General features: G+C 35.8%; 1 protein-coding gene across 3 annotated transcripts in view; it reads left to right on the top strand.

Moving 5' to 3' along the window:
- The window catches only part of LOC105750594, a 34,938-nt gene that overhangs the window by 9,029 nt on the left and 5,198 nt on the right, over positions 1 to 20,711 (top strand). For all 3 annotated transcript variants that reach the window (XM_031968470.1, XM_012550182.3, XM_031968471.1), the window contains one exon: positions 4,226 to 4,600. In XM_031968470.1, coding sequence (XP_031824330.1) covers positions 4,226 to 4,600 — 375 coding nt within the window. The remainder of the gene's footprint in view (positions 1 to 4,225; positions 4,601 to 20,711) is intronic.

Here is a 20,711-nt window from a genome sequence, read left to right as displayed (position 1 = left end):
CAAGGTACTGTTAATCTCTGAGGATACAATGATGAAAACTACCTGTCCTCATGGAATTTACAATCAGAATTCTGAAACTGGAGTGAAGCACTAAAAATTATTAACTACTTGACTCTGGATAAGGCATTTCCTTTTTCTTGATCTCAGTTTCTGATAATATAAGAGGATCTGAATGTGATGATGTCTAACATCCATTATAACTTTAAAATTATGTGGCTTTAATTCTAATGAGGGTTATCTAGCATAATGATTAGAGAGTTGGTCTTGAAGTTAGACAAACCTGCTTCCAGTTGATGTAAACTGTGTCCCCTTTAATCTTTGGGGGAAGAGTGGGAAAGGAATCTTAGGGGAAGGGAACTCCTGACTCTCAAACCTTCCTGGCCTCTAGGAGGGGTCCACCCATACATGAGGGAAACTCCCAGATAAGTAATCTCATTCAATTGGAAATCTCAGCCTGAGGCATAGCCAAGGCCCCACTATTGAGCTAAAGATTGGTCCCTCCAACTACTCCCAGCTTGGGGCCAGGACAAACCGATAAAACTGAAGGCCTGTCAATCCATTCTGCTAATTCCTAATCAGGAATTTGTTCACTAAGAAAGCTATGTGTGTGTGTGTGTGTGTGTGTGTGTGTGTGTGTGTGTCTATAAATAAACCCATTCTTGCCACAAACCTCAAGTATTCATTGGGTTTTGCGAATTCTTTCACAAAGCCTGAGACTGGCCAAAGGAGATCCCATTGCTGTCAGAGGATCTCTAAACCCTCAATTCTTACACCTCAACACAATTCTACCTTAGACACTTAACTAGTTGTGTGATTCTAGGCAAGTCCTCTAATCCCCATAACTTCTTAATGTCCCAAGGAAACTCTCTAAGATTATCAGTTACTGTGAAGTGTTAGATATGCATGATAGAAATTTACATACTGATTATTACCCCACACCTTCCAAAAAAATTTTTTTTAATAGAAGGGAGAATTTTTATTTTCCCATCCCTCTGTTCCATACAATCCTTCTTAAAGTTATTCCTTTTTTCTGGTAGAATATTTCCACCCAAAAGTCTCTGATGGGATTCTAATTGTTGCCCCCAGTTCCAAACCTCACAGAAATCCTTAATCATGGACCTCACTAAAGCAACAAGCAGGTCAACATTCACTGTGACCACACCATTTGGTTTAAATATAATATAGAAATCAGTCAATAAGAAAATAATGCCAACAGGATGTTGAGCAGAAGGAATTTTCCCCACTATGGCACCTGTGCATTATCTATCCTTCTGACGAGGTGCAAATGATGAAATGTGAGTTAAATTATGGACTAGCTCCCTGGAGGGCCTCTGGATCAGTCAGAGTCAGGATTATTCAAAGTCCTTAGTCTTTAGGGTGAGAAGTGAAGGAGGCAGGCAATCTTCCACGTGGTTTGCCAAAGATGTATCCTGGATTCTGGAGTCCAGAGTCTCCAGCCTTTCTCTTCCTTGTCCTGCTACCAAGTGACCTTGACTTCTCCCCCTCAGCCCTCCAATCATAGGCAAGGGCCTATGATTACCTCACCACCAAGCATTCAGCAAGCCCCAATTATGAGGAGAGCCATCATCTAAATATATGCTTATAGAGCCATTATCTTACATCAATATGTAATTAGCCTTAAGTACTCTCTTGTCTGATTCAATCACACCTTTTTTAGAATTTCAGCTTGCTACACCTACTACTTTCTTTGTTTTAGAACACAGGTGCTCACAACCTTCCTGATTTCTCAGAGGTGAGAACCCCAAAAAGGAGGTGATCACATCCTCCCTGACTTCTTAGGAAGAGAGATGAAAAACACTAAAGGAAAGTCGTGAATCAAGCCAGATACTGTTAGCGGGTTTCTGAGATGAAGGGTCTTGCTAGAAACAGGTATACACAAATCCATTGGCATGGGAGGTATTATACAAGCACATAGCAATAAAGCACAGGCTAGTAGTGATGACTCTTCCCCACAGCCGGCGCAGACTCAATGTGGTGTAACAAACATGAATTGTACATGCAAGTAGTGATATAACAAACAATATAAATCAATATGGCATTATAAAGATTTCCAGGAGTCCTAGAAGAAGGACATGTAAATAACAATCACACCTATGCTTCCTTCAGCAGCCAAGAGATAGTCCAAAATCAATCGATTGTCTTATTTATGTGTCAGGGAATCCAATGATTCCTGCAGATTTTGAAATACTGCAACAGTCTTGTCTCAGGGAATCCAATGATTCCTGAGGGTTTTCAAGTCATACAATAATCTTATATCTTAGGCATTCCAATGATTCCTGAGGGTTTTGAATTCCTGCATCAGTCTCATTAACAATTTTTGATGTCTGTGAGTCAATTGCCATAACTGCCATGCTCTTTCAGTGATGGGCACAATCATTGATGAAACCATCTGATGTTTCTTGGGTCTTCTTTGTTTCAAGGGTCTGCTCCATTTCTCTCTGATGGAAAAGGCGAATATGGCTCGTTGGCAACCATCTGTAGAGATACAAGCAAACCCTCTCCCCCAAGTTAACCTATCTGGTCCCCTTCCATTCACCACTGTCTGTATGTCTCCATATTACCTGGCGATTATCTAAAGATAGTGGAGCTGCTTGCATTGGACATTGCCCTTCTGGTGGGTTATAAAACCTTGTCATCTTTGTCAAAAAGCAAGAAGTAAATATATAATATTTTTTTATTTTTATAAAAGAACCATGTCTTTTCATTGGATAGACTAAAAGGAAGTAACCATCCTTGAACAATGTTATCTGCTTTCTGTGGGTCATGTCACTTCCTGTGGGTGTGACTTCTTGAGGGTTTGACTTTTAGAGACCATGTGACTCCCTGCAATCTAGGGTTCAAGACTGGGAATAGGGATCATGTGACTTCCTGAAACCTAAACCCCAAGACTTTATCTTCCTTCTTTGGGTATAAGGATAATGTGACTTAGGCCTAGTGTCAATACTGAGAAAACTTCATCCAATTAGTCCCATTCAATGGGAAGATAAATAATTCAAGGTTATAAAGTGATCTTTCTCCATTTCAGTGATAATAGCCTGTAAGTCATTCCTCTTCTAACTTGGTACTGTTTGTAGTTTTTGCTTATCTACTACCATTTATTAATCTATTACTCTTTAAGGCACCTTTAGTTAATGATTGAACTGGAACTAGAACATGGTCTTCTATCCAAATTGAGACTCATGCTAAGATGATACTCATGCCATGCTAAGATTCCTACTTACTCTGAATTTTAGCTTACAAAGGAGAATATCTTCTTCATTATTATGGGTGTTGAAGGGGAACAAGAAAGACCTTGTAGATATCATATCTCCCATTCTCCCCAGCTATCACTGATTTTGACGTTGTTAGAATTGTTTGTTTATGGAAGAAAGGGATTGATCAGTGAGTTTTGAGGTGGGACAGGTTATGATTCTTCATTGTAGTTTTGGGAATAAATAGGTAAAAACAAACCAAAATATTTTATATAATCTCTTTCCCTCTCATCTTTCTCGGGATGATAGGTTCATAGATTTAGAGCTGGATGAAGCCTCAAAGACAATGAATTAAACTTCTTCTTCTTCTTCTTTTTTTTTTAAACAACTGAGGCATTTAAAGACCCAGAAAAATTAAATATCTTGTCCAAGGTAGCAAAATCCCTGAAGTGCATTGAATCCAAGTGACAGAGAAGCCAGTTTTAGTTGAATATAAGGAAAAACATTCTGGAACTTAGAGCTAAGAGTAGAATAGACTGCCTTGAGAGGTATCAAGATCCCTATCATTTCAGGTTTTTAAGTGAATAATAATACTTGTCAGAGATATTGTAGAAGGGATCCCTGTTCAGATATAGATGGGACTAAATGGCATTCTGTCTCTGACATTGGATAATTCTGTGATATTTAACAATTTAAAAAATCTCTTTGGACCTCAGAGTCCCTATCTGTAAAATGGAGATCTTACTTTTACATCCTTCCTCACAAGATTGTTTAGATGGAATACAATAGTATTTGTGAAAAGACTGGGGAGGTAATAAAGCACTATATAAAAATGAAAAGTGTTGTTATTCTTAAATGGTGTTAATTAGGGGCTGAGGAAGAATTGGTTTTTATGTGGATAGAGATTTAATCTTATAAGGCTAAAAAATTTCGAAGTATGGTTCATTGTGGAGAACATAAGGAAAAAGAGATATTTTAAAGTCATTTCCCTTTCTATTTCTTTCTTTTTAAAGGACCTAAGAGGGTACATAGAGAAGTTCAAAATAACAGCTCTAGTAATCTGAGTTGCCTATCATGTGTAAAAGCCAGGAATGAAGACAAAGAAAAAAGAAATGCTGAGGAAAAGATAGACGGACTTCTTGTATCCAACCTTTCGGGCCAGCATCATTTGGTGCCACCATTTTCATGGCAAGACTTGAAAGAGGAATGGAACGGACCATTATCACCTATTGTATTAGAGGAGGAAATAATCCCCCCAAATGATTCCAATGGCCTACTCTGCCCATCTTGCAATGCGCTAGGAACTCAGCAAATCTGCAACAAAGAATTCAAATGGCGTACCCACAAGAACAGGAGTTGCCTCACTATCTACCGGAACACAAAAATGGGTATTTCTTTCAATCCTTACACTTCTTTGGGCCACACCTGGGGAGAAGATTACCCATGGGAGAATGAGCAGTTTGTGGGTAGATGAAAGGGAAGAAATTTAGGTATGTGCTGATAGGGGCAGGCGTGTAGGATAGAAAAAATTGGGCTGGAAGAAGAGAGCAGAATAGAAATAGGATAGGAAAGCTGAATAAGAGATGGAAATGGGATAATGATAGTTCCTTTGGAGAAGGTAGAAAGTGGGGAGGATGGGGAAGTAACAGTAGTGGTCTGAGATCTTAGATCTAGGTCAATTTTCTGACTTCCTGGGTATGTACTTGACTGCTTTGGAGAGTATATTGAGAACTTGCAGATATAAATTTAAGCTTTTCAGTTTCATTCTGGCAACATGGGAATCTTTTCTGGGTTTGAACAAGGATGGGAAGGAACAGTTGTGGTTTTTTTGAGGGGAGGTTGTTGATTTTAAAAACCAAACTCCCAAAAGAGAACTGAGAAAAATTGATTCTTGGGTAATTAATACCTATGCTTTTCTGCCTTTGTCCACAGGAACAATGGTGCTGAAATGGCACCATAGTTGGTGATTTGAGAACAATCCTATTGATACTAGGTTTATTGGAAACCAGAAGGATTATGAGACTTGTGTTAAAAAAATTCTGATAATGACTCTGAATTAAGCTTCCCAGGATGGAGAATTTTAATCAGAACTATTGTCTGAGTTGGAAGGAAACTTAGAAATCACATAATCCAAAACACACCTGATAGAAAATTAGTGTATATAGTATCTCTAACATGTATCCAATAATGATGGAGAACACACTATCTTGAGAAGCAACTCATTTGACATTTGGATAGTTCTAATTGTTAGGAAGCTTTTTCTTATTTTTTTTTTTTAAATAAGGCTTTTTATTTTCAAAATATGTGCATAGTTTTCAACATTCACCTTTGCAAAACTTTGTGTACCAAATTTTATCCTTCCATTCTTCTACTCCTTCCCCCAGATGGCAAGTAATCCAATATATGTCTTTTTTATTATAGCTTTTTATTTACAAAACATGCATTAGTAATTTTTTCAACAATAATCCTTGCAACTGTTTCAAATTTTTCCCTTCTTTCCCCTTCTTCCCTAGAGGGCAGGTAGCCCAATACATGTTAAATATGTTAAAATATATGTTAAATGCAATATATGTATACGTATTTATACAGTTATCTTGCTGCACAAGAAAAATCAGATCTAGGAAAACAAAACCTGAGAAGGAAAACAAAAGTGCAAGCAAACAACAGAAAGAGTAAAAATGCTATGTTGTGATCCACACTCAGTTCCCATAGTCCTCCCTCTGGGTGTAGATAGCTTTCTTCATTAATGAACAATTAGAAATGGTTTGAATCATCTTATTGTTGAAAAGAGCCACATCCATCAGAATTGATCATTGTATAGTCTTCTTATTGCTGTGTATAATGATCTCCTGGTTCTGCTCATTTAACTTAGCATCAATTCATGTCTCTCCAGACCTCTCTGAAATCATCTTGTTGGTCATTTTTTCTTCTTCTTTTTTTTTAATAGCTTTTTATTTACATATATACATATATATGCATAGGTAATTTTTCAGCATTGACAGTTGCAAATCCTTTTGTTCCAACTTTTTTGCTCCTTCCCTTCACCCCTTCTCCCAGATGGCAGGTTGACCAATACATGTTAAATATGTTAAAGTATAAGTTAAATACAATATATGTATACATGTCCAGTTAATTTACTGTATAAAAAGAGTTGGACTTTGAAATAGTATACAATTAGCCTGTGAAGGAAATCAAAAATGCAGGTGGACAAAAATAGAGGAATTGGGAATTCTATGTAGTGGTTCATAGTCATCTCTCAGAATTTTTTCCGGGTGTAGCTGGTTCAGTTCATTACTGCTCTATTGGAACTGATTTGGTTCATCTTCATTGTTGAAGAGGGCCACATCCTTCAGAATTGATCATCATATAGTATTGTTGTTGAAGTATATAATGATCTTCTGGTCCTGCTCATTTCACTCAGCATCAGTTCATGTAAGTCTCTCCAGGCCTTTCTGAAATCATCCTGCTGGTCATTTCTTATAGAACAATAATATTCCATAATATTCATATAGCACAATATATTCAGCCATTCTCCAAATGATGGGCATCCACTCAGTTTCCAGTTTCTGGCCACTACAAAGAGGACTGTCACAAACATTCTTGCACATATGAGTCCCTTTCCCTTCTTTAAAATCTCTTTGGGATATAAGCCCAGTAGTTTGTTGGCTATTTCTTACAGAACAATAATATTTCATAATATTCATATACCACAACTTATTCAGCCACTCTCCAACTGATGGGCATCCATTCAATTTCCAGTTTCTAGCCACTACAAAAAAGGCTGCCACAAACATTTTTGTACATATGGGTCCCTTTCCCTCCTTTAAAATCTGTTTAGAATATAAGCCCAGTAGAAACACTGCTGGGTCAAAGGGTATGCACAATTTGATAACTTTTTGAGCATAATTCCAAATTGTTCTCCAGAATGGTTCGCTCCATTCACAGTTCCACCAACAATGTATCAGTGTCCCAGTTTTCCCACATCCCCACCAACATTTGTTATTATCTTTTCCTGACATCTTAGTCAATCTGACAGGTGTGTAGGTATCTCAGAATTGTCTTAATTTGTATTTCTCTGGTCAACAGTGATTTGGAACACCTTTTCAAATGACTAGTAATAGCTGCAATTTCTTTCTCTGAAAATTGTCTGTTCATATCCTTTGGCCATTTATCAGTTGGAGAGTGGCTTGATTTTTATAAATTTGAGTCAAATTTCTATATATTTTGGAAATGAGGCCTTTATCAGAACCTTTGGATGTAACAATGTTTTCCCAATTTATTGCTTCCCTTTTGTTCTTGTCTGCATTAGTTTTGTTTGTACAAAACCCTTTTAACTTAATATAATCAAAATTATCTATTTGGTGTTCAGTTATTAATTCCAGGTTTTTTTTTGGACACAAATTCCTTCCTTCTCCACAAATCTGAGAGGTAAACTATCCTATGTTTTTCTAATTTGTTTATAATATCATTCTTTATGTCTAGATCATGAATCTATTTTGACCTTATCTTTGTATACAGGGTTAGGTGTAGGTCAATGCTTAGTTTCTGCCAGACTAGTTTCCAATTTTCTCAGCAGTTTTTGTCAAATAGTGAATTCCTGTCCCAAAAGATGAGGTCTTTGGGTTTGTCAAACACTAGATTGCTATAGTTATTGACTATTTTGTTCTTTGAACCTCACCTATTCCACTGATTAACTAGTCTATTTTTTAGCCAGTATCAAATGATTTTGATGAACCCTGCTTTATAATATAGTTTTAGATCTGGTACATCTAGGCTGCCTTCATTTGATTTTTTTTTTTCATTAGTTCCCTTGAAATTCTCGACCTTTTGTTCTTCTATAGGAATTTTGTTATTTTTTTCTAGGTCAGTAAAATAGTTTCTTGGGAGTCTGATTGGTATAGCACTAAATAAATAGATTAGTTTAGGTAGTATTGTCATCTTTATTATATTTGCTCAACCTATCCAAGTCTTGATATTTTTCCAGTTGTTTAGATCTGACTTTATTTGTGTGGAAAGTAGTTTTGCTCATATAGTCCCTGATTTTCCCTTGGCAGACAGATTCCCAAATATTTTATACTATCAGCAGTTATTTTAAAATGGAATTTCTCTTTGTATCTCTTGCTGTTGGATTTTGTTAATGATGTATAAAAATGCTGATGATTTATGTGCATTTATTTTGTATCCTGCAACTTTGCTAAAGTTGTGGATTCTTTCTAGTAGCTTTTAAATTGATTCTCTCTCTAAGTATACATACCATCATATCATCTGCAAAGAGTGATAATTTGATTTCCTCATTATCTACTCTAATTATATCTGCAAAGAGTGATAATTTGATTTCCTTGAGGAAATCAAATTATCACTCTTTGCAGGTTCCTTTAATCTCTTTTTCATCTTATTGCCAAAGCTAGCATTTCTAATACAATATTGAATAGTAATGGTGATAGTGGGCAACCTTGTTTCACTCCTGATCTTACTGGAAAAGGTTCCAGTTTATCCCTATTACATATGATGCTTGCTGACAGTTTTGGTTTTAAATAGATGCTACTGACTATTTTGAGGAAAAGTTCATTTATTCTTATACTCTCTAGTGTTTTTAATAGGAATGGCTGTTGGATTTTATCAAATGCTTTTGCTACATCTATTGAGATATCATATAGTGTTTGTTAATTTGGTTATTGATATAGTCAAGTGTTGGGTGTTTCTTTTTCCAAAACACAGCCAGGTGATAAAAGAGTTCAGATCTTTTATTGTGTCCTTCAATATACCTTGGTTAGCCCGGAGCCCTATCTCTCCACTTGGTTCTAAGAGCCTCCGCCCGAATGTCTCCAAATCCAAAGGTTTATCCTTCCGACTCCAGCCAGCACCAAGGTAGAAGATACGATGAATCTCTCTTGCCTTGAAGATAGGGCTTGTAGGCTTTCTTGCAGATTGCTCCTCTCCGACTCCTGGGAATGCTCCCAAGTAAAAACTCTCTCCTTCCCAAGAAGACCTCTCCAGCTCTAATAGCTTCCTGTATATATATGATCTCCCAAAGGTTAACTCCACCTTCTGGAGGGAGAGGGATTCTGGGTTATCTCCCAGAGTGCTCTCTGGCCCTAAGGGAGGTGTGAATTCGGATCTCATACTAATCCCTGAAATCTCCCAAATGTGTGAACTCCATTGAGTACTTAGATACTTATGAGCTCTCTAAAGGTGTGAACACAAGCATCATTTCTATCAGTTGTACTTAGTACCTTGTTTCAAGTTCTGGCCCAAAATATCTCTTTCTAAGATCAAATCAATCATATTGAACCATGCCAAATCAGATAATTATTGTCTCTATCAACTCCAATGTCTTAACACTTTGTAAAGATTCCAACAGTCCAGTATGCTAATAGTTTTCCTAATATTGAAGCAGCCCTGCTTCAACTGGACTTCCAACTAAAAAAGCTAGAAAAAGATCCCTGCATTCCTGATACAAATCCTAGTTGGTCATGGTGTATTATCCTGGGGATAATTTTCTCTAATCTTTTGGCTAATATTTTGTTTAAAATTTTAGCATCAATATTCATTAGGGAGATTGGTCTATAATTTTCTTTCTCAGTTTTCAACCTACCTGGTTTAAGTATCAGTACCATGTCTGTGTCATAAAAGGAATTTGGTAGGACTTCTTCAATCCCTATTTTTTCAAACAGTTTATGTAGTATTGGAGTTAATTGTTCTTTAAATGTTTGGTAGAATTCACATGTAAATCCATTTGGTGGGGATTTTTCTTAGGGAGCTGAATAATAGCTTATTCTATTTATTTTTCTAAAATGGGACTATTTAAGCAATTTACTTGCTTTTCTAAATCTGAGCAATCTATATTTTTGTAGGCATTCCTCCTTTTCACTTAGGTTATCAAATCTATTGGCATAAAGTTGGACAAAGTAACTCCTAATTATTGCTCTAATTTCCTCTTGGTGGAAAGTTCTCCCTTTTTATTTTTAAGATGAACAATTTGATTTTCTTCTTTCCTTTTTTTAATCAAATTAACTAAGAGTTTATCTATTTTGTTGTTTTGTTCATAAAACAAACTCTTAGTTTTTATTTATTAAGTCAATAGTTTTTTTACTTTCAATTTTATTAATGTCTCCTTTTATTTTTAGAATTTCAAGTTTGTTATTTGATTGGGGGTATTTAATTTGCTCTTTTTCTAGCTTTTTTAGTTGGAAGTCCAATTCATTGATATTCTCTTTCTCTTTATCTAAGTAAGCATCTACAGATATAAAATTTCCCCTTATTACCACTTTGGCTGCATCCCACAAATTTTGGTATGTTTTCTAATTATTGTCATTCTCTTGGATGAAATTATTGGTGTTTCACTTATTCATTCTTTAGGATGAGATTGTTTAGTTTCTAATTACTTTTTGGTCTGTTTTCCCCTGGGTTTTTATTGAATGTAATTTTTATTGCATCATGATCTGAAAAAAATGCATTTACTATTTCTGCATTTCTGTATTTAGTTTTGAGGTCTTTATGTCCTCATATATGATCAATTTTTGTGTAGGTTCCATGAGCTGCTAATAAGAAAGTTTACTCTTTTCTGTTTCTATTCAATTTTCTCCAAAGATCTATCATACCTAACTTTTATAGTATTCTATTTACCTTTTTAGTGTATTTCTTATTTATTTTGTGGTTTGATTTATCTAGTTCTGAGAGAGCAAGATTGAGATCTCCCACTATTATAGTTTTGTTGTCTTTTTCTTCTTGCAGCTCTCTTAACTTCTCCTTTAGGAATTTCCATGCCTGGTGCATATATAAATATATATATTATAGTATTGATATTGCTTCATTATCTATGGTACCCTTTAGCAAGATATAGTTTCTTGCCTTATTTCTTTTAATTAGATCAATTTTTGCTTTTACTTGATCTGAGATGGGGATGGCTACCCCTGCTTTTTTTTACTTCACCTGAAGCATAATAGATTCTGATCCAGTCTTTTACCTTTACCCTGTATTTATCACTCTGCTTTAAATGTGTTTTTTGTAAACAATATATTTTAGGATTCTGAATTTTAATCCAGTCTGCTATCCACTTCCACTTTATGGGATAGTTCATCCCATTCACAGTTATGGTTAAAACTAACTAATTCTGTATTTACTGTCATCTTATTATCCCCAGATTATACTTTTCTCTTTCCTTTTCCCCTTTCTCTTCTCCCCAGTATCTAATTTATGACCACCACTTACCTCAAGCAGTCCACCCCCCCCCCTTTAAAATCTCTCCCCCTTTAGAGTTCCTCCCTCTTTCTTATACCTTTCCCCTACTACTTCTGTTTTCCCTTCTATTTAGCCTACCCCTTACCTTTTTGCCTTTCCTCTCCCACTTTTAAAGAGAGAGCAAGTTCTCTATAAATCAAATACATCTAATATTTTTCTTTTAATCAAATCTGATGAGAGTAAGATTCAAACAATATTCATCCCTCTTCATTTTTTCCCTCACATGTAGTAGGTTTCCTTTGCCTTTTCGTGAGATGTAATTGTCCTCATTTTATCTCCACTTTTCCCTTTTTCTGGTACCATTCCCTTTCTATCTTTAATTCCTTTTTTATGTTATAACAGTAAAATCAAATTATATATGCACTCTCTAAGTGTACCCATAACAGAAATACATTTCTCAAGAGTTCTTTTATTGTTTTATACTTCTCTTGAGTTCTATATTTGGAGGTCAAATTTTATTGTTTAGCTCTGGTCTTTTCATTTGAAATAAATGGAATTCACCAATTTCATTGAATGTCCATCTTCTTCCCTGGAAAAAAAATGCTCACTTTAGTGAGGTAGTTTATTCTTGGCTGCATTCCAAGTTCTTTAGTTTTCAGAATATCAGATTCCAGACCCTTCCATTCTTTAAGATGGAAACTACTAGATTGTGGGTATTCTTTATTGTGGCTCCTTGGTGTTTGAATTGTTTCTTTCTGGATGCCTGTAATATTTTTTCCTTAGTCTTATAGTTCTGAAATTTAACCACAATATTCCTGGGAGTTTTAATTTTGGTGTCTCAGGAGGTGTTCAGTGAATTCTTTCAATGGCTATTTTACCTTCTGAATCTATGACATCAGGGCAGTTCTCTTTGATGATTTCCTGAAAAATGGTGGCTAAGCTCTTTTTTCATCATGGTTTTCAGAGTCCAATAATCCTTAGATTGCCTCTTCTAGATCTATTTTTCAAGTCAGTTTTTTTTTTCCCCAAGTAGGTATTTTACATATTTTTTTATTTTTTTTTTCATTTTTTTGGTTTTGCTTGACTGATTCTTGATGTCTCATCAAGTCATTCATTCAGTTCTGAATTTTAGTGAATTATTTTCTTCATTTACTTTTTTTAAACTTCTTTTTGTATTTGTCCAATTGAGTTTTTAAATGAGTTGTTTAGTTCTATGGAATTTTTTTCCATTTCATAAATTCAGTTTTTTATGGCATTATTTTCTTTTTCCATTCCACAATTTCTGTTTTCCTGGAAATTATTTACCTTTTCCATTTCACAAATTCTGTTTTTCAGGGAGTTGTTTTCTTTTTCCATTTTGTTAAATATATCTTTTAATGTGTTATATGCCTTTTCTAAACCCTCTTTCAGAATTTCCCTTTCCTTTCCCCATTTTTCTTCTAGCTCTCTTTTGAGATCTTTTTAACTTTCTACTAGGAGAGTCTTGTGTAATGGGAACCAGGTTATATCACCTTTTGGGGCTTCATCTGGAGATGATCTGCTTTTGGTCTCCTCAGGGTTTGAAATCTGTTCTTCTCTTTCACCATAAAAACTATCTATGGTTAGAGTTCTCTTTGCTTTTTACTCATTTTTTTTTTTTAAAGTTGGGATCTGCTTTTTAGGCAAGGGAGGGTTTTCCAAGTTTCTTCTACAAGCAGCTGCCAAACTGCTGTGGCTGAGTTGGGATTGTGCTGATTCACTCCCAGAGCTAGGTAGGTGTGGCCAGATTCAGTGAGACTCTGGCCCTTCAGGGTTCACTATTTGTCTTTTGTGTTTGTATTGGATGTTTTATAACTTCTTTGCTGATCTACAGGCTTGCAACCAGGGCAGAATAGCTAACACTGATGTAGATTCTTCCCTGTAGTTTCTCTCCTGTGTGCAGTCTGCACTGCCCTGTGGAGACCTCACCCCATCTGGGATCTGCACAGTGTGTGTGCCAGCTTTCGTGTTTTGCCTGCCTGCCTGCACCTGCCACCTCCCTCTGTGCCTCACTAAAACAGATCTTTTCTGGTGATCTTCAAAATTATCTTTTTAAATAATTTGCTGTACTCCCAATATTTGTGGATTCTGCCAGTCTAGAACCAATTCAAAGGCTGAATTTTCTAATTTGTTGTTGGTTATAAGAAAAGATCAGAAAGAAGAATGTGCCGTCTTTCTTTTCTCCCCAGCTTTTTCTTACATTAAACCAAAATCTACCCCTAGTTTTGTATTCTGGAACCAAACGGAATAAATCTAATTCCTTTTCTGTATGACCCTATCTAATATCTAAATGTAAATGATGCATCTATCCCTTCACTCTTAATTTGTTATAAACTGACTTTGCCCTCAACTAATCCTTATATGTCATGGTCTCCCAACCATTTTCTTCAACTTGGCACTCTACCTAAAATGTGACATTCAGCACTAAACACAGTAGTTTTTTGACCAGAGCAGAATTATAGGTCTGTGGCTTCCCTGGTTTCTGACTGGATCTTTCTCAAGGTAGCTTACACACATTGGCTTTTTTGGTTACCATGTCATACAATTTAGCTTATAGTTCACTAAAATCCCAAGTCTCTTTCATATGAATTGTCATTTAGCCACTTCACCATTTTATTCAAATCACTGAAAAAAATGTTAAACAGCATTAGGAACAATTATTTCTATTTTAGATACTTTCCACTCAAGATTTTTCAAATTGACAGAAAGCCATTAATGACTAATCTAGCTAGTCATACAGCCATTATATTCTACATAGCTATATTCAGCCTAGAAGTATCACCACATATCCCCAGGAAGGCTTAGGAGATATTAGCAAACACTTGGAAATGTAGTTAACTATAGTTCCAATACCATTTCATACTGTCATAGTATGAATAACTCTTTCAAAAAAGGAAATGAGGTTAATTTGACCTGGTCTATTCGTAATGAAGCCATGTTAACTTTTGATCACTACTTCCTTTCCTGGATATTCAGTAATCATCTCTTTAATGATAGTTATAGGGGCTGGACCTGTGATTTCATTGGCATAGGAAACTCGCAGATGAGTAAATTGTTAGTTTTCAAGAGTAATCTAGTACACTCAGAAGCTAAGTTAGTTTCTAAGGGTCACAAAGACTGTATATATCAGAAGTGGGAAATGAATATAAATCTTTTTGGCTTCAAGGGTGGCTTTTTATCCATTACACCATGTGCTTCACTTTATTAATGCATTCTAAGTCTTTTCCCCCTTTTTTTCCTTCCTTCTCTTCTTCCCTCCCTCCCTCTCTCCCTCCTTCCCCCTTCTTTTTCCCTTCTTTTCTCCCTTCCTCTCCTCTCCTCTCCTTTTCTTCTCCTCTCCTTCTGTCTGTCTTTCTAGCTATCTTTCTTTTCTCTGGAAATAGAAGTCACTTGCTATAGTTTGCAGATCCCTACTTTCCCCTTAAAAAAGGGACATTTGCCTTTCTGAAGTCTTATGACATCTGTCTTATTTTCAACAATCTTTAAGGATCACTGACTGGCTTCAGGGATCATATTTCCAGTTCATTCAATAATCTATATAATTCATATAGATGAGATGATTTGAATTCATGGAGGGCATTCAGTTGCTCTCTTACTACGTCCTTAATTATATTGAGTTTCATTTTGGTTTCAAGAAGAGAAATACAACCTTATTAATCTTTGTTAGGTATACTTCATCCCTGACTTTAAATTTGCCATTTATTTATAAGCTGTGATCCAGAAATCCAAATCCTGTTCTCAAACTCCATCTTCTTAATTTCACTAATTTCTTTTATTTTCTTAATTTCTCTTCTTTAATAAGCAGCAGTGATGAGAATACAACCTATGCAAACCTATGAAAACATAACCTTTAAGTTTTTTTTTAAACCTAGAATTTCATAATCTTTAGGAATAATTTCTAGGCTCTTTCCTGAGAAAGCGAGCAAAATTCTGTTCCCATGATCCCCTCACTCTCTTCCAAAAGAAGGATGCTGTATTTCATTGTATGTTCTATGTGATCAAGATTGGCCATTAGAGATTCTTGGAATTTGGCTATTTTTTGAGCTCTTAAAAATTGTTATTTTTGTATATATTTGTCTCAATTTACTTTGCATTACAGAATTTCATTTAGATTTTTCCATATTTCTCTGAATTCCTTATATTCACCATTTCATACAGCAAAATATTTGGTTACCATTTGGTTATCACATACCACAGTTTGTCACTTCTAGGTTGAAGAGCCCCTATTTTGTTCATTGATACTTTAAAAACTGTTACTTTGACCTTTTTATGGTACATGCCCTGTAATAAAGTCCCTGGGTCAAAAGGTATGAACATTTTTTACTCATCTTTATCACATAATTTCTTCCAAGATAAATGAAACAATCCTGATCTCTGCCTATTATTATTATTATTTGTATTAGAATGTCTATCTTCTCTGAGTACCTCCAACTTGATTGTTTCAAATTTTTTGTCATCTTCATGAGTTTGATAGTTGTGAAAATTATAGATAATAGCTAAACTTATTTAGCTCTTATAACATTTGTTTATTTGAAGGCTTTACAAAATGATTTACATTTTATCCTCACAATCCTGTAAGATAGGTGCGATTATTATCCTTATTTGACACATGAGGAGACTAAATCTGAAAGTGATTTATCCAGTCACAGAACTATTAAGTTTCTGAGACAGGATTTGAACTCATCTTCCTAACGGCTTCTGAGAAAAAAAAAAACCCATACTTGTTTTAATTTGATTTTTCTCTTATTACTGCTTTGGAGTTATTTTTCAAATAGTAGTTGGTTTTGTCACATTTTTCAATATTCTAAACTCCTTCCACAAGTCAGTATTCCTCTCTGTCTCTTCAGATATTTTTTCCTTTGCTCTTACCTTGAAGTTACTCTTTGGTATTTTTAAAGGGAAACTTCTTAATCTCAAGGTTGTGGGTTCATGCCTCACGTTGAGCGCCAAATGTAATGACTGCGCCAGCACCCAGGACACCCCAGAATCAGCCGGAGTCAGGATAAGCAAAAGTCCTTAATCTTTATTCTCCGTCCCCAGACGCAGGATGGAAGCAGAATTTCCGGGACTTCCTTCTCCCTTGTCTACCGCCAAGAGTGTGTCCCTCGCTTGTCTTACTCCATCCCCTAGTCCCTCCTACAATCCTCTATACACCAATCATTGAGCCAGTATGGATAATGGAAAGGACCATTTTCCAAGCATATACCCATAGAGTATTGTCCAATCAGTAGTTAGCCTCAAGGGCTCAGCAGTCCCAACCTCAGTGCTTCAACCCAATAGTTTCAGCTCTATACAGAAACTCAATTCTCCCTGATGAGCTGTGGAATTCTGCTCTCAACCCTTCCTTTTCCTTCCATTTTTCTTTTTTCTTTACTTTTAAATGTAGGCAGTTGGGTTTAAATGACTTGTCAGGGTCACACAGCTAGTAAGTATAGTTTTGAACTCAGGTCCTTTTTGAGTTTCTTCAGGACAGGTGCTTTATCCCCTGTGCCATCTTACCTTTTCCTGCCTTCTGTTATAGAAGGAAGACCAATTTATACTTTCAGCATAGATAATAACAGTTACTTGATCATGGCAGAAAGACAAACATTGCTGAATGCCCAGAAATCTGATCTTCACTTTATTGTTAAGGAATACACAGAAATAGAATATGAGTTGAAAGGACCTTCAGAAATGATCAAGAACAATCCTACCTGAGCAAGAATCACTGCTAGATATCTCTCTTAAGTATCTATGTAATTTCTCCTTGAATATCTCTAGTTAGGGAGAACCCACTGAGATTTTCCCTCTCTCTGCTTAATCCCTTTCTCCTTCCCCTCTCCCAGGCACATCACATTTAGATATTTCTATTTTAAAATGTTTCTTAACCTTGAAGGAAATCTTTTTGTCTGCAACTTTTACCTATTGCTCCTCTGAGACTGAGAAAAATCAATTTAATTTCTCTTTAATATATTGGCCTTTCAAATCCTTGAAGTCAGGTCTCATATCCTTGCCATCCCCCATTTGCTCCCTACTTTGGGACATTTTGCCTTCTTTAATATTGCTTGATTTTATTAATTTTCTTGTCATCTATGTCATACTTCATTTCTTTTCCATAGAAATTTGTCCATGTAGGCCTCATCCTGCTGTGTTTATGCAGTTGATTTTTGTTTTTTATGGGAGTTTATATTTATCTCTATTAATTTTCACTTGATCAGATACAGTTCTAGCATATTGATAACTTTTTGATTTTTGATGATAAGAGGCTCACAAAGGCACATTGACAAAGCAAACTTTCAAAAGAAGCAGTAACATACTTTTTTTGTGAAGTTGATATTAAAAATGTCAAAATATGAGACATTTAAATCAATTTCACCATCATCTTTGTTCTGTCTCATATTTCTCAAGGTCCATATCTTCTGGTAAGCAATGTCAGATACTGAGCTTCTTTTTCTGTCTGTGATAATTTTTTCCTGCAAGAACACTGTAATAAACAGATGGTATGCCTTCTTTGGTGCAGCTGGTACTGATTGGAGGGACTCAATAGCCCTCCAGCTCCAAACCCTCAAGCTCGCAAAGTTGCCTTCAAGACTGAACATATCCTTTTCATTCCATCTTGAAGTTCTTATTGGGTCATCTATCCTCAGGGAAAGAAGCAATATAGAAGAGGTAATCATAGGCTTGAAATCCATGCCCAAACTCATTTAGTTGAGCCCTTGAACCTAAGTCTCTTGAATTTTGGACTAGTGCTTTTACCATTGAGCCCACTCTTTCTCTTAAATTTCATTTCTCTTATTTCATTTTCAAAGCATTTTCCCACACAAATATTTTAGGTTTGATTTTCCCTTATCATGTGCCAGATATAGTTTATGGAGTTTTGGAGGGCAGGAAAAAGAATATAGGGCTTATGAAATAGTTGACTTGTGGTCCCATTGAGATGAAATAATGTTTCCTTTCAGAGGGATCATAAGATTTAGAGGTGTAAGAAACACTTAAGTTTCTGAGGCTGGATTTGAATTCAGGTTCTATCAACCAAATCTGCCATTTTATAGATTATAGAAATGAGGCAGAGAAATTAAGTGGCTTATTCAAGGTCACACTCAGAAGTATTGCTTGGATGCAAAGTGAGATTCTCTGATTCCAGATGCATTATTCTTTCAATACCACCACCTTGTCTCTGACTTGAGTTAGGAAAATTTACTACAAAAAATGCAACCCCCTAGCTAACCGATAAACTGGAGTATGATTATAACTCATAAATAGAGTGGTAATTTGTTTCATAAAACAAATGACTGGGTCAGGGTGCCTGGTAAGCCACTCTACATAATCAAAGGAATTGAATTAATTTGGTATGAGACACTATGAAAGTACTTTGGAAAGCAGAAAGCCCTGTAAAAATGGATGACAGAATTATTATTGTTTGTAATGGCACTAGAACTTGAAAGTGATAGTTTAAGGTTAGCCTTTAAAAACATTGTATTTAGATAATGATTAAGACAGAAAACACTTTCAGTATTTTGATGGATCAGTAATATTATTGATAAAGATTCTCCCTTCTGGGTCAACTTAGATAATATAATGGATAGAGCACTGAGACTGGAGTCTGAAGAACTGAATTCAAATTTGACCTCACACACTTACTAGACACTGGGCAAGTCATTTAATGTCTCAATTGTAAAATGTGGACCATAATAACACCTTCTTCCCAGGGTTATTCTGATAAAGTGAGATAACATTTATAAAATGCTTAGCACAATGTCTGATATTTAGAAAGCACCATAAAAATGTTTATTCCTTTCCCTACTTTCAAGGGTATATATTGTGACATATCCACAGGTGCCCCACCAACATTCAAGATTATTATTATTTAGTCTCTTTGTGATCCAAATTTGGGTATTTATTGGCAAAGATACAGCTTGGAGTGGTTAACTATTTTCTCTCCAGCTCATTTTACAGATGAGGAAATTGAGGCAAACAGGGTTACGTGACTTGCTGAGGGTCACGGAGCTAATAAGTATCTGTTAATAAGAATCTGATGTAGGATTTGAACTCAGGTCTTCCTGATGCCAGGGCTGGGAGTCTTTCCCTAGGCCACCTACCTGCCCAATAGCTGAAGAGACTTTTTCTATTTTATACATAAATCTCTTGACACTGTGTAAGTAACAAAGAAACATACTGGCTTTCTATTAATTATCCTTGTTTTTTGTTTGTTTGTTTTGTTTAGGCAATTGGGGTTAAGTGACTTGCCCAAGGTCAAGTGGATAAGAACTATTAAGTGTCGGGAGATTAGATTTGAATTCAGGGCCAATACTCTATCCACTATGCCCTCTAGTTGCCCTAGTTATCCTGGTGAAGAAACAAAAATCTCAGCATCATGTAGTTAGTCTATTAGAATTAAAGGTTTATACATCAATCATGAAATTGCAAGTAGAGTGGTATCTTTAAGCATCTGACATAATAATAATGCTATGGAGAGAGAGAGAGAGAGAGAGAGAGAGAGAGAGAGAGAGAGAGAGAGAGAGAGAAAGGAGATATTTAGATAGCAGATCTGGTGGCTTTTAAATATGGTATTCCCACAATAAATCCAGGTAGTTATTTTAAAATAATTTCAGCATATACATGTCAAAACTTCTAGATAGGAACAGAATTGTTTCATCTCAGGGAAACAAGTTCAGTGACCCTTCTTGTAGTAGTGGTGGTGTGTGTGTTGTGATGTAGTGATCAGTGTTGTCCAAACATTTCTCTTTGTTTTTTATGCAGCTCTTGATTTGTTGCTCAGATAGGTTTCCCAGTACTAGCCTTCCTCCTCCCTGAGAAAGAGTTAAAAAGCTTCTGTAATCCTTCTTAGCCTTTTTCTCAGAGTTCTCTGTCAGAGAGTGATTTTAGCCTAACCCCTCAATATTAGATCTATGTCTCTTCCTGGCCTCAGGGGTCTCTGTCCAACTCTGTTTCCAATAAACATATCCTGACTAACAGATGTAGTAGTTAAGGCTCATTATGAAGATAAACTAAATGTGTAAAACATAGAGGAAAAGACTTCAGGCTACAATGAAGAATTCAAGTGAGAAGGGAGATTTAGGAGGACTATCTTGGGATGGTAAGTGTATTTCAGAAGCATAACCTCTGATTTTAAATAGAGTGTTGTCTTCTTTCTTTGTGGTTACCTTTGATAGTTACCTCTGGCTGTTCTTCTACTTTTCCAGCTTTACATGGCTTCTTATAGTTTAACTTTTTTCAGTTTCATGCATTTTCTCTTCATTCCATCAGGAGATGGATGTTCTCTTTGAAGCTTTTCCTAGGCTCATTGCTTACTCTTAAAAA

This window comes from Sarcophilus harrisii, chromosome 4 (genome assembly GCF_902635505.1).
Source record: "Sarcophilus harrisii chromosome 4, mSarHar1.11, whole genome shotgun sequence".
NCBI lineage: Eukaryota > Metazoa > Chordata > Mammalia > Dasyuromorphia > Dasyuridae > Sarcophilus > Sarcophilus harrisii.
Note: the sequence above shows the minus strand (reverse complement) of the source record. Positions and strands in the feature narration are given on the sequence as shown.